This window comes from Oncorhynchus clarkii, chromosome 27 (genome assembly GCF_045791955.1).
Source record: "Oncorhynchus clarkii lewisi isolate Uvic-CL-2024 chromosome 27, UVic_Ocla_1.0, whole genome shotgun sequence".
NCBI classification, from domain to species: Eukaryota; Metazoa; Chordata; class Actinopteri; order Salmoniformes; family Salmonidae; genus Oncorhynchus; species Oncorhynchus clarkii.
Window position 1 is genome coordinate 24637850 of NC_092173.1, and position 26727 is coordinate 24664576.

Genomic DNA, 26727 nt, shown 5'->3' on the forward strand with positions numbered 1-26727 from the left:
TATTTATTTGATACAGTGCCTTGCGAAAGTAACGGACCTCTGAGACTATCACAGTGCAGGTGCATTTGTACGGAGACTTGATTACACACAGGTGGATTGTATTTATCATCATTAGTCATTTAGGTCAACATTGGATCATTCAGAGATCCTCACTGAACTTCTGGAGAGAGTTTGCTGCACTGAAAGTAAAGGGGCTGAATAATTTTGCACGCTCAATTTTTCAGTTTTTGATTTGTTAAAAAAGTTTGAAATATCCAATAAATGTCGTTCCACTTCATGATTGTGTCCCACTTGTTGTTGATTCTTCACAAAAAAATACAGTTTTATATCTTTATGTTTGAAGCCTGAAATGTGGCAAAAGGTCGCAAAGTTCAAGGGGGCCGAATACTTTCGCAATTTACTTTATGTTAGCTGATAGGTCAAATAAACTGCTCAGGCATTCTACTGCTAAGTTTACACCTTCACTATTGCAGGAAAATATTTTGTCCAGGAAGTTATTTAGGATCGATTGTAATCGTTGGCCAACTGTTTTTTGGTCGGTTGTCTACACTACCCTCCTTCCATCTATTGCATTTTTTAATAACTTGCAGTTTGTTTGTCTTCAACACCTCATGGTTGAGTATTGATCTTTTCAAGAAGATTGTGATTTTTTTCTGTGGTCTGATAGGGGTGTTGTTGGCTGACCGTGATCACTCTGAGAGACTCTGGGTTGAGGTCAGTGATAAAGTAATCTACAACACTACTGCCAAGGGAAGAGTTGTAGGTGTACGTACCGTAAGAGTCCCCTCAAAGCCTACCATTGATTATTTACTGACCCAGCGTGCAACAGAGCTGCAAGAGTTGTGACCCATGTTTATTGTTTATTTTTGCGTAGTTGTGTCTAGGGGGGCATATTTGGGAGGGAATGGTGTCACCTCCAGGTAGGTGCTTGTCCCCCTGTGTGCTAAAGGGGTGTCAGGTTCTTGTCCAGTTCTGGTGTTTAGGTGACTACAGACTTGTACATGTCCCTGGGCCTGGAAACAGTTAAGCTCCCCCTCTAGGATGGAGAAGCTATCTTCATAAAAGTATGGGGGATCTAGTGGGGGGATTTAGGTAGCACACAGAAGGACATTTTTCTCTGCTAAGATTATTTCCATTTTCATTTCTAGCCAAATGTAAAATGTTCTTGTTATGATTCATTTAATGGAATGGGTTAAGTCTGATCTATACCAAATTAGCATACCCCCCGAATCTCATCCCTGTGTAACATCTGGTAGTTTGGTGGATGGGACTACAAGTTCTCTGTAACCAAAGAGGACAACCAGGGGGTCCATCTCCTCTGGACCATGTTTCTTGCAGGATGACAATGTCTGTATTTCTGAAATCTGGGTTCCTGATTTTTAGGCCAAAGGCAGATGACCTCAGACCTTATATATTCCAGAATGAGATAGTAAAATATTTGTTTTGTGTTCCATAGTGTCCTGTGTTGTTTTTGTGTGGTTTAGGCATGGGCCATTACTTTTTCTCTCTCCTGCCCCGTTGCTGATTGTGTAGACTCAGAGTGTTGTTATCAGTGTTGGTGTCATTGTGGTTTCTTCTCTGTCTATGTTTAATCTAAGCCTCTCTGCTCACCCTCACCACCAGAACCGTCTGTGGGGGCCAAGGGCGCTGTCAGCACACCACTAGGTACATCATGTACCTTTATTCTGTACATGTTAACTGTTTTATGTTTGTGGACATACAGGTAACTGACTAAATAAAGGAAACACCAACAGAAAGTGTCTTAATAGGGCGTTGAACCACCACAAGCCAGAACAGCTTCAATGCACCTTGGCATAGATTCAACAAGTGTCTGAAACTCTATCGAAGGGATGCGACACCATTCTATCAAGAGAAATTCCACCATTTGGTGTTTTGTTGATTGTGGTGTAAAACGCTGTCTCAGGCGCCACTCCAGATTCTCCCATATGGGTTCAATTGAGTTGTGATCTGGTAGCTGAGACGGCAATGGCTTATGGTTTACATCGTTTTCATGCTCATTAAACAATTTAGTGACTACTCTTGCCCTGTGGATGGCGGTATTGTCATCCTATGGACGCATAATAGCCATGGTAGCTAAAAAAATGGCCTGCCCAGCATTTTTATACATGACACTAAGCATGATGGGATGTTAATTACTTAATTAACTCAGGAACCCCACCTGTGTGGAAGCACCTGCTTTCAGTATACTTTGTATCCGTCGTTTACTCAAGTGTTTCCATTATTTTGACAGTTACCTGTATATTGTAGGTGATTACCTTGTTGAGTCTTACTTAGTCTTCTAAATGCTATATTTGCAACTGCATGTATATGCAGGTGGTAACCATTTCCATACAGTATGTCATAACACTGACTATCAAGAACACCTTGTGACTAAACTCTGAACTCTGATCTCTGGGCATGTTTGGTCCTCAACTCTAACCCCATGTCTCTGCTATTGGAAACTGAACAGACCCAGTAAGATTGGATTCGTCTCTCATGTCAATCATATCAGTTGTCACTATGCATAAATTATTCAAAGTCTAAATGTTTTTAAAGTTGGTCTATATTATGTTTGTTCCAATTCATTACAGTCAATTTCTTTATTACTTATAATGGTCCTCTGGTTACCAGCATACTAATGGTGAATAGACTTACATGAGGTTCTCAGTTTGTTCCAAAGCTCAACTGTGCCCTCTATCAGTGGAACGCCACACTACGGCCATTTCTCAGCCAGTCCTCAGTAGCATGACAAAGTGAAGAAGTGCAGTACTGTTTCAAGTGGCAGATTACACAGATTACACTGGATAAACATGTTTTTCATGAGACCTGCTCAACCTGAGATAATTACTTTGACTCGGGCATTTTCCACATTTGAGTCTATTTATCTTTCCCAAAAATAATTTAATATAGGATTTTTGTTTTTTACACCAAATGACTAAAGTGGCTATGATCAAACACAGTGCTGAATAAATTGTCTTTATGTACACAAAGCCCATTATAAGAACTAGTATGGCCACCTGCTGGTTTCAACTTGTCTTACAGTCAGACCCAGAGAACAGCACCATATGTTAACACTTTATTCTCCAGATACACATATGATGACACTGACACTGTCTCTATAAGAGGCAGGCATGAACGCAGTGGTTTTGCCCAGGCGTTTGGGACACTTCCCTCACAATTGCACACAAACGCAACCTCTCTCTCTCTCTCTCTCTCAATTAAATTCAATTCAATTTAAGGGCTTTATTGGCATGGGACATATATGTTAACATTGCCAAAGCAAGTGAACTAGATAATAAACAAAAGTGAAATAAACAATAAAAATGCACAGTATACATTACACTCGCAAAGGTTCCAAAAGAATAAAGACATAAGAAATGTCATATTATGTGCAAATAGTACAAAAGTGAAAAGAAATCAACATAAATATAGGTTGTATTTACAGTACAATGGTGTTTGTTCTTCACTGGTTGCCCTTTTCTTGTGGCAAAAGGTCACAAATATTGCTGTTGTGATGGCACACTGTGGTATTTCACCCAATAGATATGGGAGTTGATCAAAATTGGGTTTGTTTTCGAATTGTTTGTGTATCTGAGGATTTCTGAGGGAAATATGTGTCTCTTATATGGTCATACATTGGGCAGGAGGTTAGGAAGTGCAGCTCAGTTTCCACCTCATTTTGTGGGCAGTGTGCACGTAGCCTGGCTTCTCTTGAAAGCCAGGTCTTACAACGGCGGTCTATCTCAATAGCAAGGCTATGCTCATTGAGTCTGTACATAATCAAAGCTTTTCTTAAGTTTAGGTCAGTCACAGTGGTCAGGTATTCTGCCACTGTGTACTCTCTGCTTAGGGACAAATAGCATTCTAGTTTGCTCTGTTTTTTGTTAATTCTTTCCCATGTGTCAAGTAACTATCTTTTTGTTTTCTCATGATCTGGTTGGGTCTAATTGTTTTGCTGCCCTGGGGCTCTGTGGGGTCTGTTTGTGTTTCTGAACACAGCCCCAGGACCAGCTTGCTTAGGGGGCACTTCTCCAGGTTATTTGCTCCGTAGGTGATGGCTTTGTTTTGGAAGGTTTGGGAATCACTTCCTTTTAGGTAGTTGTAGAATTTAACATCTCTTTTCTGGATTTTGATAATTAGTGGGTATCGGCCTAATAATGCTCTTCATGCATTATTTGGTGTTTTACGTTGTACACTGAGGATATTTTTGCAGAATTCTGCATGAAGAGTCTCAATTTGGTGTTTGTCCCATTTTGTGAATTCTTGGTTGGTGAGCGGACCTCAGACCTCACAACCACAAAGGGCAATGGATTTATGAACTGATTCAAGTATTTTTAGCCAGAATGTCACATTCTGATTATAGTTCTGTTATTTTATCTTTGTTTTAGTATGGTCAGGGCGTGAGTTGGGTGGGAAGTCTATGTTTGGTATGGTTCTCAATCAGAGGCAGCTGTCAATTGTTGTCCCTGATTGAGAATCATACTTAGGTAGCCTGGGTTTCAGTTTTGGGTGGTGGGTGTTTGTCTTCCGTGTCAGTGTTTGTCGCCACACAGGACTGTTTTGTATTTCGTAGTGTTCAGTTTGTTTTAAAATGAACATTATGGACAATTACCACTTCACAATTATCCTTCTCACTTCTCCTCCTCAGAAGAGGAGGACGAGGTTCGTTACCCAAATTGGTTTGTCTCTCTCTCTCAATTCAATTCAAAGGGCTTTATTGGCATGGGAAACAAACGTTTACATTGCCAAAGCAAGTAAAATAGATAAAACAAAATTTTAATAATCAGAAATGAACAGTAAACATTACACTCAAAAGTTTAAAAAGAATGGAGACATTTCAAATGTTACATTATGGTTATGCACTGTAACGGTTTTCGTCGTCGGATGAGGAAGAGTAGTCCGACCAAAGCGCAGCGTGGTAAGTGTTCATGTTTGTTTATTGAACTGAACACTCATACAAAATAAGAGAATAAATTAAACCGAAACAGTCCTGTAAGGTGCAAACACTAAACAGGAAATAACTACCCACAAAAACCCTGTGGGAAAAAGCTACCTAAGTATGGTTCCCAATCAGAGACAACAATAGACAGCTGTCCCTGATTGAGAACCATACCCGGCCAAAACAAAGCAATACAAAAACATAGAAAAAGGAACATAGAATGCCCACCCAAATCACACCCTGACCAAACCAAAATAGAGACATAAAAAGCTCTAAGGTCAGGGCGTGACATGCACAGTGTTGGAACAATGTGCAAGAATGTAAACTACAAAAGGGAAAGTAAATAAATATGGGTTTTATTTACAATGGTGTTTGTTCTTCACTGGTTTCCCTTTTCTTGTGGCAACAGGTCACAAATCTTGCTGCTGTAATGGCACACTGTGGTATTTCACCCAATAGATATGAGAGTTTATCCAAATGTAATTGTTTTTTCATTCTTTGTGGATCTGTGTAATCTCAGGGAAATATGTGTCTACCATATGGTCATACATTTGGCAGGAGGCTAGGAAGTGCAGGTCAGTTTCCACATCATTTTGGAGACAGTGTTCACATAGCCTGTCTTCTCTTGAGAGTCAGATCTGCCTACCCGGCCTCTCTCAATAGCAAGGATAAGCTCACTGAGTGTAAATAGTCAAAGCTTTCCTTAATTTTTGGTCAGTCATAGTGGTCTGGCGAAATGGCATTCCAGTTTGCTCAGTTTTTTGGTTAATTCTTTCCAATGTGTCAAGTAATTATCCTTTTGTTTTCTCAGTATTTGTTTGGGTCTAATTGTATTGCTGTCCTGGGGCTCTGTCGGGTCTGTTTGTGTCTGTGAACAGAACCCCAGTACCAGCTTGCTGAGAGGACTCTTCTCTTGGTTCATAGGTGATGTCTTTCTAATGGAAGGTTTTGGAATCGCTTCTTTTTAGTTGGGTGTAGAACTTAAAGGCTGTTATCTAGATTTGGATAATTAGTGGGTGTCATGTATCATACTAATTCTGCTCTACATGCATTATTTGGTGTTTTACACGGAGGATGTACAACGTAAAAAATAAAAAAAATTGGTGTTTGTCCCATTTTGTGAATTCTTGGTTGGTGATGGGCAATGGGTTCTATAACTGATTCAAGGATTTTTTGCCAGATCCTGGTATGTCGAATTTTAGCCTAGAAAGCCCTACTTGCCTTGTCTCTCAGATCGTTCACAGCTTTGTGGATGTTACCTCTGGTGCTGATGTTTAGGCCGAGGTAGGTATCGTTTTTCGTGTGCCCTAGGTCAACGGTGTCTAGATGGAATTTGTATTTCTCTCTCTCTCTTTCTCTATCTCCTCTTTAAAGTCTTGTCTTCTGGAAGAATGTGTGTTGTTGTTGCGGCCTGGCTGTCTGGCTGGCTTGGCATCAGTAAACTGCAGCGTCTGTTTACCATTTCACACATTTGTTAGTACTGCAGGCGAACTGGGGGGGGGGGGGGGGGGACAGACAGAGAGAGAGAGAGAGAGAGAGAGAGAGAGAGAGAGAGAGAGAGAGAGAGGTGGGAAGCTCTGCTTTGTACCATTGTTATATTTTGGTTCATTAACATCTCAACCTTCTAAAGATGTCAGATAGGAAACAAATACATCTTTTCATGTTGAAGTTGAGTCAGATACCTAATTTCAGCACTTGAATTGTTTTTGTTTTAAAATACTAAAGTATAGCAAATGTCTGTATTTTGGGGTATAATAAGTGAAAGGATAAAGGCGTAGTAGGATATACTAATTTCTTGTCAAGTCTCGTGCAGATCTGCCAATGAAACTGAAAATATTGTTCACATCTATAATTACACGTCTTGGGACTGCTTCTTATCTTCAAAATGCTTTGTAAGATGGCTACAACACTAAGCTAGCTTGGACCAGAGAGCCCTCTAGTGGTCTGAAGATGTAACAACTCCTAAAAGAGGGAGATCAGTAGTGGGTTTGTTTATTAGATCCAGATTTGACCGTCTGAAAGCAAAGATTAATGATTTTTGTAGTCTGGTAAACAGCCCACATTGAGAGAGTTCAGGCTGTCAGACATGTCTGGGGGGGACGGGGGCCTCAAAGTAAATCCCTGAGAATGCATGGCACGGTAAACCTGAGAGCCCTACCGCCTTCAGCCACCTTCTTCAGGAGCAAAGCAGTTAGACCAAAATGAGAGGTGACAGCATATTCATTTCAGCCTGTGTTTTTCTTTAAGTTCTTTTTAAAATGCTGTAGAAGGATGAGCGGTCATCAGATTTATATTCCAGGGATGATTTAAGCTTCATAAGTGGCAGTACTCCCTACTGGTCGCTATTTCTTTTTTTCATGCAGTATATGCCTTTTTGAAGGCTTTATTTCATTCCCATGTAGTTTATAGAGGGATGAATCCCCTTGAGTGTTTATATTTTTAGTAAGTGTGTAAAACAGCACCTTGGTTCCCAGATGCAGTAAGGAAAAATGTCAGCCTTCTTTGCACTTTTGTACTCACACAGAGAAACATAAACACACAGGATAAGTACTATTTGATTACAAGGGGGCTACACGTTGAAGGTATGGTGAAACAATGGTAAGGCATGTATTCACCACACACAGCCATCCTTTCAGGGATTTTGATTAAACGGAGAGCAGAACATGTTGTGTATAATGAGAGCATGTATTTTGTCTCCACGCCAAACTTTGATCTAAAGCATCAAAGGTCCTCTCCCAAAGTGCTGTCTGAAAGATAACCCTCGAGCCGAAGCCAGCGAGGCCTTCATATAAGGGACTGCTTATGCCTCCATGAGGTCAAGGAGGGTGTATTATTGATATTCTCAGAGCGTGATGAGTGGCAACACATCAGGTGGCTCGCCGGCCTCCCGTTAATTTATAGGGATGCCGTTACCTTCATAAATGGTTGCCTCATTAAATGACTGCAGCGCTTTAATTTAATACTTCCCCCTGCTAATTAATATGACACATGTTAGCGTGCCTCTGTTTACACAGGGTGGGATTGATGGGGGCATTTTCCTCTCGTCTATGAATTTATACTACATACCATGAATCTGAAGGATTATTTTTCAAGATATTCAACTGTAACACTTCCGGCGCCGACAGAGATGGCCGCCTCGCTTCGCGTTCCTAGGAAACTATGCAGTTTTTTGTTTTTTTACGTGTTATTTCTTACATTAGTACCCCAGGTCATCTTAGGTTTCATTACATACAGTCGAGAAGAACTACTGAATATAAGATCAGCATCAACTCACCATCAGTACGACCAAGAATATGTTTTTCGCGACGCGGATCCTGTGTTCTGCCTTACAAACAGGACAACGGAGTGGATCCTATGCAGCGACCCAAAAAAACGACTCCGAAAGAGAGGGAAACGAGGCGGTCTTCTGGTCAGACTCCGGAGACGGGCACAGCGCGCACCACTCCCTAGCATTCTTCTTGCCAATGTCCAGTCTCTTGACAACAAGGTTGATGAAATCCGAGCAAGGGTAGCATTCCAGAGGGACATCAGAGACTGTAACGTTCTTTGCTTCACGGAAACGTGGCTTACTGGAGAGACGCAATCCGAAGCGGTGCAGCCAACAGGTTTCTCCACGCATCGCGCAGACAGGAAAAAACATCTTTCTGGTAAAAAGAGGGGCGGGGGCGTATGCCTTATGACTAACGTGACATGGTGCGATGAAAGAAACATACAGGAACTCAAATCCTTCTGTTCACCTGATTTAGAATTCCTCACAATCAAATGTAGACCGCATTATCTACCAAGAGAATTCTCTTCGATTATAATCACAGCCGTATATATCCCCCCCCAAGCAGACACATCGATGGCTCTGAACGAACTTTATTTAACTCTCTGCAAACTGGAAACAATTTATCCGGAGGCTGCATTCATTGTAGCTGGGGATTTTAACAAGGCTAATCTGAAAACAAGACTCCCCAAATTTTATCAGCATATCGATTGCGCAACCAGGGGAGGAAAGACCTTGGACCATTGTTACTCTAACTTCCGCGACGCATATAAGGCCCTGCCCCGCCCCCCTTTCGGAAAAGCTGACCACGACTCCATTTTGTTGATCCCTGCCTACAGACAGAAACTAAAACAAGAGGCTCCCACGCTGAGGTCTGTCCAACGCTGGTCCGACCAAGCTGACTCCACACTCCAAGACTGCTTCCATCACGTGGACTGGGAGATGTTTCGTATTGCGTCAGATAACAACATTGACGAATACGCTGATTCGGTGTGCGAGTTCATTAGAACGTGCGTTGAAGATGTCGTTCCCATAGCAACGATTAAAACATTCCCTAACCAGAAACCGTGGATTGATGGCAGCATTCGTGTGAAACTGAAAGCGCGAACCACTGCTTTTAATCAGGGCAAGGTGTCTGGTAACATGACCGAATACAAACAGTGCAGCTATTCCCTCCGCAAGGCTATCAAACAAGCTAAGCGCCAGTACAGAGACAAAGTAGAATCTCAATTCAACGGCTCAGACACAAGAGGCATGTGGCAGGGTCTACAGTCAATCACGGACTACAGGAAGAAACCCAGCCCAGTCACGGACCAGGATGTCTTGCTCCCAGGCAGACTAAATAACTTTTTTGCCCGCTTTGAGGACAATACAGTGCCACTGACACGGCCTGCAACGAAAACATGCGGTCTCTCCTTCACTGCAGCCGAGGTGAGTAAGACATTTAAACGTGTTAACCCTCGCAAGGCTGCAGGCCCAGATGGCATCCCCAGCCGCGCCCTCAGAGCATGCGCAGACCAGCTGGCCGGTGTGTTTACGGACATATTCAATCAATCCCTATACCAGTCTGCTGTTCCCACATGCTTCAAGAGGGCCACCATTGTTCCTGTTCCCAAGAAAGCTAAGGTAACTGAGCTAAATGACTACCGCCCCGTAGCACTCACATCCGTCATCATGAAGTGCTTTGAGAGACTAGTCAAGGACCATATCACCTCCACCCTACCTGACACCCTAGACCCACTCCAATTTGCTTACCGCCCAAATAGGTCCACAGACGATGCAATCTCAACCACACTGCACACTGCCCTAACCCATCTGGACAAGAGGAATACCTATGTGAGAATGCTGTTCATCGACTACAGCTCGGCATTCAACACCATAGTACCCTCCAAGCTCGTCATCAAGCTCGAGACCCTGGGTCTCGACCCCGCCCTGTGCAACTGGGTACTGGACTTCCTGACGGGCCGCCCCCAGGTGGTGAGGGTAGGCAACAACATCTCCTCCCCGCTGATCCTCAACACTGGGGCCCCACAAGGTTGCGTTCTGAGCCCTCTCCTGTACTCCCTGTTCACCCACGACTGCGTGGCCACGCACGCCTCCAACTCAATCATCAAGTTTGCGGACGACACAACAGTGGTAGGCTTGATTACCAACAACGATGAGACGGCCTACAGGGAGGAGGTGAGGGCCCTCGGAGTGTGGTGTCAGGAAAACAACCTCACACTCAACATCAACAAAACTAAGGAGATGATTGTGGACTTCAGGAAACAGCAGAGGGAACACCCCCCTATCCACATCGATGGAACAGTAGTGGAGAGGGTAGCAAGTTTTAAGTTCCTCGGCATACACATCACAGACAAACTGAATTGGTCCACTCACACAGACAGCATCGTGAAGAAGGCGCAGCAGCGCCTCTTCAACCTCAGGAGGCTGAAGAAATTCGGCTTGTCACCAAAAGCACTCACAAACTTCTACAGATGCACAATCGAGAGCATCCTGGCGGGCTGTATCACCGCCTGGTATGGCAACTGCACCGCCCTCAACCGTAAGGCTCTCCAGAGGGTAGTGAGGTCTGCACAACGCATCACCGGGGGCAAACTACCTGCCCTCCAGGACACCTACACCACCCGATGTCACAGGAAGGCCATAAAGATCATCAAGGACATCAACCACCCGAGCCACTGCCTGTTCACCCCGCTATCATCCAGAAGGCGAGGTCAGTACAGGTGCGTCAAAGCTGGGACCGAGAGACTGAAAAACAGCTTCTATCTCAAGGCCATCAGACTGTTAAACAGCCACCACTAACACTGAGTGGCTGCTGCCAACACACTGACACTGACTCAACTCCAGCCACTTTAATAATGGGAATTGATGGGAAATGATGTAAATATATCACTAGCCACTTTAAACAATGCTACCTTATATAAATGTTACTTACCCTACATTATTCATCTCATACGCATACGTATATACTGTACTCTATATCATCGACGGTATCCTTATGTAATACATGTATCACTAGCCACTTTATACTATACTATGCCACTTTGTTTACATACTCATCTCATTTGTACATACTGTACCCGATACCATCTACTGTATCTTGCCTATGCTGCTCTGTACCATCACTCATTCATATATCCTTATGTACATATTCTTTATCCCCTTACACTGTGTACAAGACAGTAGTTTTGGAATTGTTAGTTAGATTACTTGTTATTACTGCATTGTCGGAACTAGAAGCACAAGCATTTCGCTACACTCGCATTAACATCTGCTAACCATGTGTATGTGACAAATAAAATTTGATTTGATTTGATTTGATTTAACAGTCTTTCATGAAAAGACGAATGATGAGACTTATATAGGTCTTATAGTCTTCTCTACTCATAGTCCATAAGCCCCCCTCCACCCCACCCACTCCCTCCTTTACCCCTCTCCTAGGACCAGAACTCCCTTCCCCAGAAGTCACGGGTCTTTGGGTTTAACTGCGCTGCTTCTGGGCTTGACGGGGGCTACCGTGAAAATATGTCATATTCTGCCCTGCCTTGCCTTGCCTGGTGCCACACTCCCATTTTCTCTGCCCCTGAAGAGTTAAAAACAGGGCTGCAGTGGGAGCTATCTCCATCTCCAGATCATCTCTCCTGGTAGCTCCTCCAAATAAATAACCAATTATAGTTCAGAGTCAGTAAGGGGCTTCATTTACTCCAGTCGATGTAATCAGAGCTGTCTGTACGACATTGCTGCCACAAAGTCCTAAACACAACTGTTTTGGTGAAATCCCAGGAGAGGGTGTAGAACTCTGGAACAACCCATGATGTTAACACCAGTCAGGGGGCCATGGCCTGCCAGTGGAATGGAGATGTGGCACAGACCTGACTGAAGACATGTTTCTTACAGAGCAAGACAAAGTGAATGGCTAGAGCCAAGAGATACAAAGAGAAAGCTAAAGCTTAGCTACTGTAACAATTGAAAGTATGCAGATTGTGTAACTGTAACATCACAATGACCATCCTCAGGTGCACAACTAGCTTACAATTGAATACAAATCTAAGCAATGGTAACTGTGAGGTTGTTTTTCTTAGAAACTTTCTGAAGTTAGATTGGAAGGCAGATTGGATGGCATCTCTCTGATTTAGCATCAGATTAGCATTACTATGGTTTTTCTTTTTTGTGAAAATGTGTTTTTATTGTGTCACAAAGGCAATAATAACCCTACCTCCCATCCCAAACATACCCCTGGTAGCCCCACCCCATCCCCAACCTGGGTCAACGCATAACATATATAAAAATATATATATATTTAAAAAAAAATACAACTCTACAATGAAATAAAAAGTACACACAGTTAGATTTATGACCAGTATAAATAGCAACATCAAGAAAGTCATTTTATCCCAAACCTGCACCTTCTCCAGCAAATGAGAGATTTCTGAAGCAGCTTCTTCCCACATTTCCAGAGTAGTATGTTTGGCTTTATTCACCTGGGCAGTGGATAACTCCAACATAACCACATCCTGAAAGTATACCAACCATCCTTATATGAAGGTCATGTGGTGGCAACCAGCATTGAACAAGTATTTTGGCAGTAATCAACCCAGACAACCACACCTTAAATGTGTTTTCATTCAGCTACAGACCAGAATGGACATTAAAGGGAAAAACATTTTTACAAAATGTGGGCTCTTATAGGAAGCAACCACTCCCCCCATTGTTGCCTAGAAATGAGCTATGGCTGGGCTAATAACTAACTAACTAGCAAAGAATATGAACAAATGTGCACAGGTGTGTACATGCAACTCTCGCTTTGATATCAAAAGAAGCGCATCTACTCGCGAATGCCCCACTCAAGCAGTTGTCTGGCCATCAATCGTTACTTTTTGTTGTTGATCATATAGACCCCTTTCTGTCTTTGCAAAGGGCGATAGGCAATGTGCAAGTTGGTGGCAGAACAAAGGATAGTTCTTATACTTAAAAAATACTTCAACTTCAACCAGTAAAATGTCTCTTTGGCTGTCTTTTGCTACAGCCGATATCAATGAGCGTGTTAGCATTCAGCTAACAACTGCTGCATCCAAAATAGTTATTTTGCAAAGATCACAACCAAATATAGTCTTAGTGACTGTTCAAGCAAGAATCAAAACATAATTGTAAGCATATGAGAACCCAAAACGTTTTTTTTTATGTAATAAAAATGTAAATCTAGGCTATGTTGAATGGGTTTCTGATGGCGATGGCTTTCTTACTGCAGCCAATATGTCAGTGTGTTGTGTACGGATAACGGTCTATAAATACAGCAATTCAAAGTGAATTGCACAGATCCATTTATGGCAATGGCTATTTGCATATCGGCCTAGTGTAGCTCTCCCACAGTTAGTTTTCCATACTAAGTCTTGCATAGTTTGTTTTGTTTCGGTATGTTACATTGAAAGTGGCTAATATTGCGTTGATTCAAGCACAATTCACACAGTTGAGCAAAACATTGATAGTGTTAACTAAAGGGGAAAACTAAAAAAGTTGAGAGAAAGTTGAGTGAAGTTCAATCTAGTGTGTGCCAACCATGCAGTTTGGAGGGAGCATTGTTGGTCAGTCTATGTTATGGAAAGAGCAAGTGTTCTTAATGTTTTTTACACTCAGTATGTGAAAATGCACGTTTCTATATTTTGCAGTAAAAAAGAATAAAGGAAGTTTAGCGTTTCCAGTGACATCATCAACTAATTAGTATGCAATTAGCAGGCAATGCCTACTCATAATTGGTTAAAATCACATACTGAGTTGTCATTGCAAACACTTATCTTCCTCACTATTTTTTACTAAAAAAACATAGAAACTGCCATTTTCACATATGTTAATGTTGGGGTGGTGCTGGAGAGCTGTACAATTTTGACATTTTCCTTTAAGGCTATTGTAGATAACTATTGAAACCTTCTCAATTTAACTTTGGTAGTCCTGCATGAAATGACGACCTTGACGAGGCTGTAAAATTCAATGCATGGTCAACTTTTTTTCACGGTGAATTGCCCAACATCCTTTTAGGGACTCTTCGGTGGAGGATAAGGGCACTGTGTAGGAAAGGAAGTTGGTGAACTGAGTGGGGTCAACTGAACAGGAAAGACTCTCACTGGAGACGCGTGTTTCTGTCACGAGGCCGTGAAGCGCGGATCCTGCTATGGCTGCCGTTATTCCTGTGGGGCGGGAACTATCACAGGAGGGGGCGATGGAGCATGAAAAAATATATGCCCCAAAGAACATCTGCTTTGCTGGAGATACATTCCAAAGTAAAATCTGAGAAATTCAGATTTTTTTTTCTAATGGATTGGCATTTAATTAAATGGGCCTTCGCTGTTGTAAATGCGTAAAGGGGAGGAGAACGAGTTCCATCAGACATGATGTTAGCACTGTTTGTTTGTGAGATAACATGATGTTAAACAACAGAAACTGTTTCATAGGGATGATATCAATAAAATATAATTTGTGGTTTCAAAGTTGGCATGATATTTATTTTGATAAAGCATTTTATTTAACTTTTGTACAAAGTTCATTCGATTTCCTGTTCTATCCATAACATACACATAGCTTGCATGGACAGGTGTGTAAAAATGCCTATATTTTATTTAGTCAATAGCTTACGAAAGGAGGGCGGAAGGACATTAAGCCGTAGTCTTTTTCACATTTCAAAGGACCTGCTTTTTTTATGGTGCTGTTCCTATGTCTTCTAGATTTCTTCTATTTCATGTTCAGTTGATTTGCAACTCCGGCTCCCTCTCACACTAAACGCAACGAGAAGTTTTTCGCTCTCTTCCAATTGGTTGCCGACTGGCGGCTCTCTTATCACAGTAAGATTCTCATTCATACACCCTGTGTACGCCTTCTAAAAATAACTTACTGTCATCCATGGTACCGACTTTGAATAGACGGGACAAATAATTTCAATTGGGGAATAATTCAACTGAAAGAATAGACGAATGAAAACATAACGACAGGTGGGTGAGGAAATTCCATTTGTAAGAATGCTACTCGTTGTCTTTTCTAACCATCCACAAACCTGTGCATGCAGCATGTTTGGTGACCATAAATCAATTCCACTGTTTTGTTACTAATTCTAGATTCATGCCTTTTCATAAAACTATCTAATTTATCAAGATTCCATGCCAGTCTTCGGATCTGGTTTCATTTAGCTTAAACAAATGCTTTTCAGGCTATCATCCGATAAAAATGACATTTTTTCGTTTACAAGTTTGTTTTCGAAATGTGTTTTGGTTTGCTCTAATATAACTCGCTTTCAAGGTTTCTAGATGAGTGAGAACTGTGGTTAGAAAAAGTGCATAGATTAGGGAAAATCAGTTCGTTCTCATTTATGATGGATGACAGCACGCGCTTGTGCAAGGTAAGATGCTTAAAATGTAACACTAGAGGCTTTCAGCCCACGGGCTGTCTCGGAGGAAAGCCACTGCAGTTATTCAACAGTCCTCCTGAGCCGCGAGTCGCCTAATTGGCTACAGATGCGGAATTCTATGCTCTTTTACCGTTTAGAAATTGGATGCATTTGGGAAACTTTATGAGGCGAGCCTAACGTTTGCCTCCAGAAGCTGAAAATAAAAAAAATAGTGGTCACCAACAATTATCAATAGTGCCACGATCATAAGCCCCTTAGATAATATACCAGTAGCCGAGGTGATGCGGCAGAAATTCAAAAACCAAAACATTTCAGCCAAACATGAAAATATTGTGTGGGCCTATAAAATATCTAATCACACACTAGTCAGTTCGTGTGTTTCATATTTACTTATGTAGAGATTGCTATAACTTGAATTCTGGATGTGTAGGGGTCTATCTGTTTTCGTCGTATTTTTGCTATGTGGTTGTTTTTAACATAATGCCGCTGTTGTTTTGGGGTCCCGGCGCCATGTATTGTAGGCCTATATTGACAAGTGCTACCTTACCTTTCGTTATTCACAGTTTTCACAGTGACAGTGAGTGTCTTCTGTCAACGGACGAGTCGAAATTAATTAGGCTATGGCTGCAATCTGCATTGACAATAAAAAGTTAGTTTTCCTTATTCACTCGTTCTGTTTTTGGAGACCAGTGTTTGTCTCAGTGTAATTTGCTTGATGTTAGGAATGTTGCACGTGCCAATCTTCTTAATCATTCCACACGGAGGGAACGGCCAAAGACTTCGTCCTCGAGCTGCCCTTTCACCCTAGACTTTGTAAGCTGCACTTATTAAAGAGAAAAGTGTTTCAATATGTGGTAAGCTTTAGGGAGAAAAGTAGGGAAGGTTGGGGTTTGGGATCTCCACCTGAGTTGTCTATCGAGCAAGTTAAAGTCATTCAACCATGGTAGTGATTCCGATCATCATGAACAGTGGTATTATGGATGCGAATATGTGACTGGTTATTAGATTATCATTGTGCCACTAAATATGTGGTGAAGGAAACAACAGTGCACGGACGGTCATACGGCTGAATGAATCAAGTTTGAGTCCAATAATTTACAGTGGACCTATGAACCAAATCTGAACCTATTATATATTTTGGTGGAAGTGCTTTCACAGAATGGAACGCAAATCACAAAACCGCAAGGCGCTCCTGGCGCGCTCCAGAGATCTCTAGTTGTGTTGGTTATTGATAACTTTGTCAATAACTTACCCTGATATCACAACAACATGAACAATAGCAAAAGGTTTTCAAATTGTTTATTTAATTTAATGTGTGGCCTGAGGCTAGGCATATACATTTAAAAAATTATAATTTAACTTGAGGGCGATTAGAAAAAAGATCAAAACAAAGCTAACGTGATAACAACCAGAGTGCAGAAAACGGAACTATCAGCCTGAGGGGAAGATTTTCAGGAGGTCACTGCCATTGAACATTCACAAAAGTTTGCATGGGGCCCTGAAAATACAAGTTATTTAATTTAACATTAAAAAATTAGCTAGCAAAAGAGTCAATGAAGTATGAGTTAATGGATGAATGAAGCTTGAATAGTGGATGTGTGGATATTAGTGCATTATGAAGAAAAGTTGTTGATGGTCTAATGCATTACTGAAGGAGTGGGTGGGAAAGTTTGTGATTCCAGTGTTACGTCTAGCCTATACTATAGTTCTTTACCAATAGGAAGCTGAGTCATTCTTCCACCAATCAGACATGACATATTGCCATGACATAATGTTTATTATTCCCCACACTATAGGCTTTATTTGTCATTACATTGTTATTACATTATTGATTATTTTCGTCTGCATTGAACCACAATTGATGATCAATATGCCCATAATTATTATAAATAGTATTATTGTTCACATTAGCCAACTAGTATAATTATTGTGCACATTATTAGCATATTATTACTATGCTTTACAATTATATTTATTTGTGTGTTTATAATTATTTTATTGCCTTATTATTTTAGAATATATTGCTCTTTTTCACTTTTTCCCCTTTTTTGTGCTAATATTCCTCTCCCCAGGGCCCGTTGAACAGTGTTGAAGACCTCTCGACCCTCTCGGTTCTATGAACATGTTTCAGACCGTGCCTGACACTTCGTCTTACGTCAAGGTAAGACAATATCTTCTCTTCGAGCAGGTAATTTTGCTGGACGGTCTGGGTCCTCCCTAATTTTCTATTCATGATGATCCTTTGTGAATAATTAGCATCTTCTTGTCATTCTTTAAATAGCTATCGGTAAGCATACACTAGGCCTAATATGATAGGTATCAATTAAATATTGTCACAATTGTCTCTCTCTATTCGGTTGTTGTTACCATGTTATAACCGTTATGCAAGAATAGGCCTGCATTCAAACATGTTATGCTAGCCTACTGTATAATGTTTGTCTGGACATCACGATTAATTGAATGTCTTTGCCTCCAGTGCGGGACCGTTATAGCACATTGTGATATTTGACATCATGCAGTTTTTTTTCTCTCTCCGCCACAGTCTCAAAGAATGTAAACAAAGCAAATAGTGGACATCTGGTTTTCACGTTTAAAACTCTGTGCATTGAATCACGTGGTACAACGTGGAATTCCTGCAACCTGACAATGTATAGGCCTTGGGACGATTTGTTGGAAACGAAATATGCACTCCCATTGTTAATCTTATAGCCTATATTAAAGTGCACAATCCACGGCATGCCATAACCTACGTTTAAGAAACTATCAGTGTAAGTGCAGTCGCCATGTATTATGGGAATGTATGCCTGCCTACCTGTCATTGAGTGCTCACCATAACACATCAACATTTCCGTAGGCTATTATGGGAATCTGGCTGTTTTAAAATAGTATAGGAAATGTGATGCCATGTCTTTCTGTCATAGATCATTGGTCGAAGACCAATTGCATATAGGCGGAGCCTGTATGCTTATGAAAATTAACATTTGTGCTTAGTCAAGCATTTGTGCTTAGTCAAGTAATAATATCTTTATACTCAAAATATTCCAAGAGTGACTTGTTGTACTTTGTCGACTTATTTCCCTTTGCATATAAGGGCTATTTTCATACATCCATACCTTTTGTAGCGCTCTGCAGAAAATGTCACTGGCCACATTGCTTGAGTTCTCTGAACAATTACCGATTTGTTTTGGGAGATTTGAACAGCAAGGAATGTTTGAGGAGAAAATATGCTTTGAAATGACAGGGAAACAAATCCAGGAACCTGTGTAAAGTGTTCTTAGGTGAACCATTGAATTCTTACGATTGCTTAAACAACCAATATTGAACACCAAGTTCGTCAGTTCAATTAATATCACATTGCCCTCGTTTTAATCTAAACCTTCACTGAATTATTTTGCATTTGGGGGAAGATATTAATTCTTCAGAATGTGAACCAGGCACTTCTCAAGACACATTTGTAAGAAATATTCTGCTTCATGGTCTAGCATTGGTTTTGTTTGATTAAGGCCAGGCGAGACTCAAGCTCTCCAATAAAAGTACATCTCAAATTAATTATGGCCCGGAGCAAGGGACCAAACGGTTCGGTCTCTGCTTTTTTTTTTTTGTATTTTAACTTAGGCTTTATTTTTGCCGGAGAAAGAGAAGGGACTTACCTGAACTCTCAAGTCTAATGAACAATCTTAAATGGCCGATCCATGTCTATGTCTATGTAGTGGTTAGAATAATAGGCCTAAAACGTTTGTCACATAAATTAATTTATAGAAGTCACAACAGACAACCTGTAGGCGTAGGCCTAATGGAATTTGTTTAGTCTTTTATGAATTAATATTTGTTCACGAATAATATAAACATAGGCCTATTTCAGTAGGCTAATAATCTTGCCTAATAATTCAAATGAAAACCTATAATAATACCGTCATAATGATCACCGTCATAATTTATCCTTGGATCATTTGGTAACTTAATGGAGACGTTTTAGGTCTATATCGGCTATTATGAACATTTGTAAGCATGTGAAGTTGTGAAGTGCTATAAATTCACGATGAGCATAAACTGAAACTAACCCACGTGTATTGTCCAATGGAGGTGCTAGGGCTTCCCAAGGCTCGTGGTAGGAAATGTCTGGCTGTCAGATTTCAGCGTCAAGTCAGATGTTCGGTGGTTCGCTGTATAAACCAACTTGCATCTGTTTATTGGCCTCCGAAAATATTTGTTACCACTCTCTTTGCATAAGCATGCACGGAACGTGCGTAATGGAGTGAATAATTTGATTAGCTATAGCCTGCTCTTACTTAGTCTTTAGTTTGTTAGCGATTTGCCTCGGTTACTATGGCTCTGTGACCAACTCAATCAATAGTGCTAAGTGATTTCAGAATTTGGTCACATTATACCTGAAGTAACCTCAGGTGTCAACGAATCACAGAAGATTTTGTTAGCGTTTTACTGGGTATTAGGCATATTTGAAATAGGCCTACTTATATGGCCCATACAATGACAGTCATTCACTATTAGGCCTACTAGCCAACAGGCTATTAAAAATAATAAACATTTATTATTTTCAAAACGCTAAGCCATACCAATGCCCTCTGCTATTGCAAACGGGTCTAAAATGAATGGAATCTATAATTACGCAATAACGCGTAGGTGTGGTATTGCGGAGTGCCTGGATACAGCCCTTTTTAGCCGTGGTATATTGGCCATATATCACAAACCTCCGAGGTGCATTATTGCTGTTATAAACTGGTTACCAACGTAATTAGAGCAGTACAAGTAAATGTGTTGTCATACCCGTGATATACGGTCTTATATACCACGGCTGTCAGCCAATCAGCATTCACTCCTTGAGCCACCCAGTTTATAATGAATAGTATACCATGACATTCATTCGGCCTACTTTCTTTCGGCCTAACTCCAATACAAAACCAAAACAGGAATCTTGAATAAGAAAATGTAACGGCCACTAAATAGTTAAACAAGGTGTCTCCCTTAATTACACGAGGCTGAATTGGCCTCAGGCAGGAGAAGCCTTGACCCCAAGCAGGATCCAGATGTGGTGGTATAGACGGGGCCTCTCCCCCAACAGACCCCCAAGTCGAGAGCAGACAGGTCGGGCAGTCTGTCAGTGGCAGCGTCGCAGGCTCCGTTTGGCGGCTCTGTGGCCTGGCCGCTCCCCCAGGCAGAGCCCATTGGTCTGGTCACGTTCAGGGCTGGCTCCATGTCTAGCATCTGCGCTGAAATTGTGTCTGAAATGACAAGGACAATTTCCAAATGTAGAGGGAAAATAGTTGGGGACGGGGACTGGAGATTTTTGTCCATGGGTCCAGTAGCCTAAGAAAGTAGTTCAACTATAGCCTAGGTCTAATAATAATAATAACAACAACAACAACAATCAAAATCATATTACAAGCCTATAATAATGTAATAGCAATGTAATAACATAACATGGGAGTAAGTACACTTCATCATTACTTTAACGAAAACCATACACATTTACTCATTAACTAATCTCCAAACATATTAAGAGACGGGGTTCCCCTTAGCAATATTTGGAAATATACAATCCATTATCATTCCCTCCTGTGTTTGATGCAGACACACGTGTAGAGCAGACCTTGATATTATGCCTCTGGGGCGCTGCGTGCTTGGGTTTTATTAGGAAAACTTGGAGGCTTGGAAGGCTATAACAAAGAGTAGCCTAGATCGCAACAACCCTCGCCACAGGTAGTTCAAGTTCGTATTCCTATTGGTTTGATTTACAGTTCATTTCATCAGCACTCTCGAGGAAAACATCTGTCTGCTTTGAAAGTGAAACTCTATTTTATATATCTATCTCGCAGTGGAAACGTGAATATAAAAAGTTAATAGAGTTGGGAATGATTTGGGCTACAGTAAAATCATAATTGTGGAAAAATGTTTCACGCATTGCTTTAAAGCAATACATACGGATATTATAAAACATAATGGAATCCCATAACAGCCTATAGCGGTTAAAATGATAACTTTTTAATTGGAAAGTAAATGTAACATAATACATGTATATTGATGGAATTGCTGAAACAAATTCATTGTCCAGTGTCTGTGACTTTTGGATAACAAAAATACTCAAATGTAGCCTACAGCAACATATGCATAACGCTGGCAACCATTCTATAAAAGTTTCCGAGTAAAAACATTAACAGGGGGGAACACGCAATTGTTTTCCCTGCTTATCTCTTTGTGACAAGTATCCTGCTTTTTGGAACTGCAATGAAGGCAGGGCTTGAAGTGACACACATAGCTAGCTTCCTTCTCAAAAGCGGTGACTTCCCTTCCCAAATGTAGAGAAAAAAAAACATCCGGTTAACTGTCTCTTTCTCTCTGAGATATATCGGGGGCTGGAATTAATTCAGGAGCGTGTCATGTTTGGAATATTGTTGGGGTCCGCTGAAAATTGCGCAAAATGGACGGAACTATTAAGGTAAGGGTGGAGGACGGGGTGTACGAGTTTGTGAAAGCTTTGCTTTTCGGAGTTGCGCCTCCTTTTAGCATGAGTCTGTGAGTAGTAGCCTACAATGTTGGGCAATGAACGGCTTTTTATTTTGCTCCGAAATCGGTAACCATATGTCATTCTATTTTCCTCTTTATCTCGAAGTTTCCTTTTCCTTTAGGAAACTCTGAAAGTGAAAATAAGATTTGGTTGGATGCGAGCGCGTAGACTCACGTCTGGAATTAAACAAAGTGCTTATTTTATTAAGTGAAAAGTATGTATTTATATAACAAAATGTAGGGCAATTATATTTCTCCAGTTGATATAGTGATGAGGAGGGATTAAGCAATATGTAGGCGATATATGGCTGTACTGTTAGATGAACGTGCGTTTCTTTGTCAAGTAATGTATGATGTGTCAAAGAGGGGCTGCGCAATAGTGGTGGCACGGTGACCGGGGATCCTCTCGCAGTTCATGGTTCAAAACGTTAATGATGGTGTTTTGGTGGTTCATGTCGTTTATTATGCTGGATATACAAGGAAGTACAATCCCTGCGTAAAACCATAGATTTTATACGCATATTTTCGGTTGTAAAAAGAGTGTTAGAACAGTTGCCATTTTTAGTAGCCTTGTCAATGGCCAAAACGTAATTTGGAAATATCACGGGTTAATTGAGAAGCGAAAACTGCGCATCTCCTTGTAATTCACTATTAACAAAAGGCTCACATGCTCACCTGGGTATGTATGCTTATATTGAACACAAAAAAGTAATTAATTATAGAGGGACGGGTATTCAAGCGCGGTTTTCGGTTAGCCATGTAGCCTCCGGTATTGAAATTCCAGATGCATTGCTATGCAGATGTTTGATGGTTAGGTCCCTGCATTTCACACCACGGTATTGTGTCTTGAGTTTGAGTAGACATGGCCGATTGTCCTGTAGACATGCCCGAGTTATTTTGCTCCGATATCCAACGAACTGGACTATTATAATAGCCATGTAAACGTATTGTCTGTCAGTGTGTTTTCTTTGCTGGTTGAAAGATGCTGGTTTGTGTGGTTGAAGTGGCGCCTGGGTGAGGTGTAAGTTTTTGAACAGTATAAGCGTTGACTGCACAGAAATGTTTAATTTATATTAAATAATTCTCACCCGACTGGTTTGTGATTGTTTAACACTCAAACATGCAAAATAGAAAAATGTAGGCCTTGTGAAATGATTGTTTAATTATATTATCCTATCATGTATTGATGATAATACTATAACAACAATAATGACTCATTATTATAAATGTATCAGGACTATGTATGTCTCTGTGTATATTTGATTGACTACTAACTGTATTCCGACTTTAGTCATAAAAAAAGGGGGGGGGGGGTGTTATCGAGCCATGAGAGCTTCCTGCTCTACACAATCTGGTTTCCTGACAGGTTTCCCTTTCCTCCTCAAACAAAGGACAGGAATGCCCCCTGAATCGCAACGATGCTGATGAGTGTTTGTGGACAACGAAATAGACCTATGCAGTCTGGAAGTAGCGCACTGGCGCACAAACCCTTTAACAAAAGGCGACATGATGCATTTGCAGGCAGGCTGTTTGGCTGTAAAGCATCTGTGGTGGCCTAGGCACGTGGCAGCTTCCACTGTCAGTTTCCCAAGAATAGTTTAGAAAGATCTGTTAGTTTATGAATGAGGGTGGTGAACTACATTACACTATTTTGAGATGATAATGGCACCCCATGTACCATTTAATGATTGATATGTACAGTAAATAATTTAGAGAAAGCAAGACTTGGAGTGCAGTTATTATTGTTCCCTGAGAAAAAAATGGTAGGCTACTTGAATAGCCTAGATGGGAAGGGTTGTTGGCACAAGATGTTCAGAAGAGACAAATGTAGATCAATTAACTGTATCTCTGTCCCACCCGTACCATAGACGGTGTGTGTTCCACACTGATACAGAACACACATACCAAATAGACTCAGAGTGGTGTGTTAGACTGTTTGGAAGTGCATACATTCACACTATTTTTAAAACCTGTAATCTTGATCGGCACATGCCACTTGCCAATCATGGATTACATGGCAGGGGCTGATATGTCAGTGTAAATGTAATGTGCAACAGCCATAATAGCAGAGCTGCACATTCCCTCACTGCTCTCAACATATAATCCACAGCCCTGGCCAGCTGCTGAATAAACCACTCTGATAGGGTATATGGCTGCCAGACTGCCAGTGTCCAGCTACAGTATGATGGTTTGACTGATGAAATCACAGGCATGTCTGTCCAACTCTGACTGCGTTATCTGATGCTGTCTCACAGTATCATCCCTCCAGCCCTCCCAATGAATGGCCTCAAAAGCTGTCACCTTGGTCAGTTTGGAACCTCTGGCACATCACAGACACATACAGTCAGTGTTAGTGAATGTACTTTGTAGCATTAGTTTGCTGAAACGTACTGTACGTGAATATAATATGTGTATTCTTCTGATTAGCGGTGAAGATAGAAATCCCCATCCCAAGATAGACATCTCAGGAAATGAGTACACAGGCTGTAAACAGCAGACTGGCCACTGTATGTATCACTGGAACTTCAGGCTAACTCTGCTTAACTTTTTCACTTGTTAGGACTCATTGAAATGTAGCACTACTAGTATTTTTTTATCCATGTTTGCTATTTCATGAACAAAGTCAGACGTGTTTTGATGCGTACATACTTTGTTGTTCGACAGGGGAAGAACTGTGTGCTAATGGCACATCATTGTCTTGATCGAGTATGTTATCTTTGAACATATCTTTAATCCCCCAGGATTACAGATACCTCTGTCTAATCTGTGATATCAGATGCTATCAGATCAGATGTGTGTCAGACGTGAGCATAATCCTTGAAATGGCTTAACTTTAATGACTCTAGATCATTTGTCTCTATTGCTAGTGCTTTGTTTCATTAAAATGATTCATTGACAGAGCTGAGGCAAGGCAGGCCTCACCAGCTCCTTATTCATAGTAAACAGACGGTTTAACACGGATTTAGCTAAGAGGCTGCCCCAGTCTATACAGGCAGCCATTTACCTGTATATCTCATACATACTCTACATCTCTTTGGCTCTGTGTATAGATTATTGTATGTCACATCATTGTGAATAGCAAGTATTGTATTCCCATTAGCCCATATACATCTCTGACAATGATAGATCTGATATGTATTCCATGCATCAGTTACCAGGCATGAGACGGAACACCTGGACACAGACAGAGGAGTGTTCAGTGGAGACGTTTGCTTTATTTAATAAACGTACATTGCTCCAGCAGAGCTGTCAATGTAGAACTGATCCAGTTGGGGCAGTTGGGGCGGCAGGCTAGTGGTTAGAGCGTTGGACTAGTAACCGGAAGGTTGCAAGTTCAAACCCCTGAGCTGACAAGGTACAAATCTGTCGTTCTGCCCCTAAACAGGCAGTTCTGTTCCTAGGCCATCATTGAATATAATAATTTGTTCTTAACTGACTTGCCTAGTTAAATAAAGGTAAAATAAAAAAATTACAAAAATAAAAAAGTTGAGTCAGCTGCCATTCCTTCTCTGTGGAAGGAAAACTCAGACTAGATCTTGTTGTGTGTAGTAGTCATCCGAATTGTAGTCATGTTTGAAGTCATGGTAACATCAACAGGAAGCTATAGTTGCTAAATAGGCCCAATTGCTCTATACACAAAGCACTTAGGATGCCAGATTGTGATATGAGACATAACTGCACATAATTACTCTAAACAAAATGTGTCTACAACAAGTGAGAGATTGAAGTTGTGAGATCACAGGTTCTCTCTGTTGTTCTAGAGGAGACCCCGCTATAACCTGTTCCTCCTCTGGCCTACAGGAGGCACTGTCAGTGGTGAGTGAAGACCAGTCCCTGTTCGAGCCTCCTTACGCTGCTGCTGCCCCTCTACCCAAGACAGACATGACTGCATCTGGCACACAGGACTACGTCCAGCCCCACAAAATACACCCATTACCCCCTCAGCAAGAGTGGATTAACCAGCCAGTCCGAGTCAATGTCAAGAGAGAGTATGACCACATCAATGGATCCAGGTATGTTCAGCAGTATGCAAAGTCCATCTCACTAGACTCCAGGTCCCTGTATGTCTTAATCTCTGCTGAGTAGAGTTGATGTTGCCTAGATTAGTCTAGATTCAAAAGGACAGTTGATCATAACAATTGCTTGTGCACAGTTAGATACCATTTTTGGCCACTTGCAGAAATTGACACTTACTACATTCCATTGGGCTCTCTAGCTCCACTCCATTGGCCCTGTGGTTGTCTATATTTCAAAACATTTTCATCTCCCTTTAATACACACTTTGAGACCATATAAAGATGTCTCTCCCTGACATTGACACTGTGTGTCTGTGCAGCAGGGAGTCCCCAGTGGACTGCAGTGTGGGGGGTAAATGCAATAAACTGGTGGGGGGCAACGACACATCTCAGATGAGTTACGGAAGCTACATGGACGAGAAGAATGCTCCGCCCCCCAACATGACTACCAATGAGAGGAGAGTGATCGTCCCCGCAGGTAACAGTGACTTCTATGATACAAACCACATGGTATTTCTTTATAATTAACAAACATTTCAAATTGTTTTTATTTTATTTCTCATGTTATTAATTGTTCATAAACTAG

The 26727-nt window shown here is 41.2% G+C and overlaps 1 protein-coding gene across 6 annotated transcripts in view; it reads left to right on the plus strand.

The window, feature by feature from the left end:
• Nucleotides 1-15037: 15037 nt before the first annotated feature.
• The window catches only part of LOC139385620 (Friend leukemia integration 1 transcription factor-like), a 65823-nt gene continuing 54133 nt past the window's right edge, over nt 15038-26727 (plus strand). The window contains exons 1-4 of one of the 6 annotated variants that reach the window (XM_071130832.1): nt 15038-15190; nt 17676-17764; nt 25927-26138; nt 26462-26619. In XM_071130832.1, the coding sequence (XP_070986933.1) occupies nt 17720-17764; nt 25927-26138; nt 26462-26619 (415 nt within the window). In that variant the 5' untranslated portion in view covers nt 15038-15190; nt 17676-17719. Of the gene's footprint in view, nt 15191-17675; nt 17765-21837; nt 22058-25926; nt 26139-26461; nt 26620-26727 lie in introns of those variants that run through there. The other 5 variants (XM_071130836.1, XM_071130833.1, XM_071130834.1 and 2 more) reach the window with 5 other exon arrangements.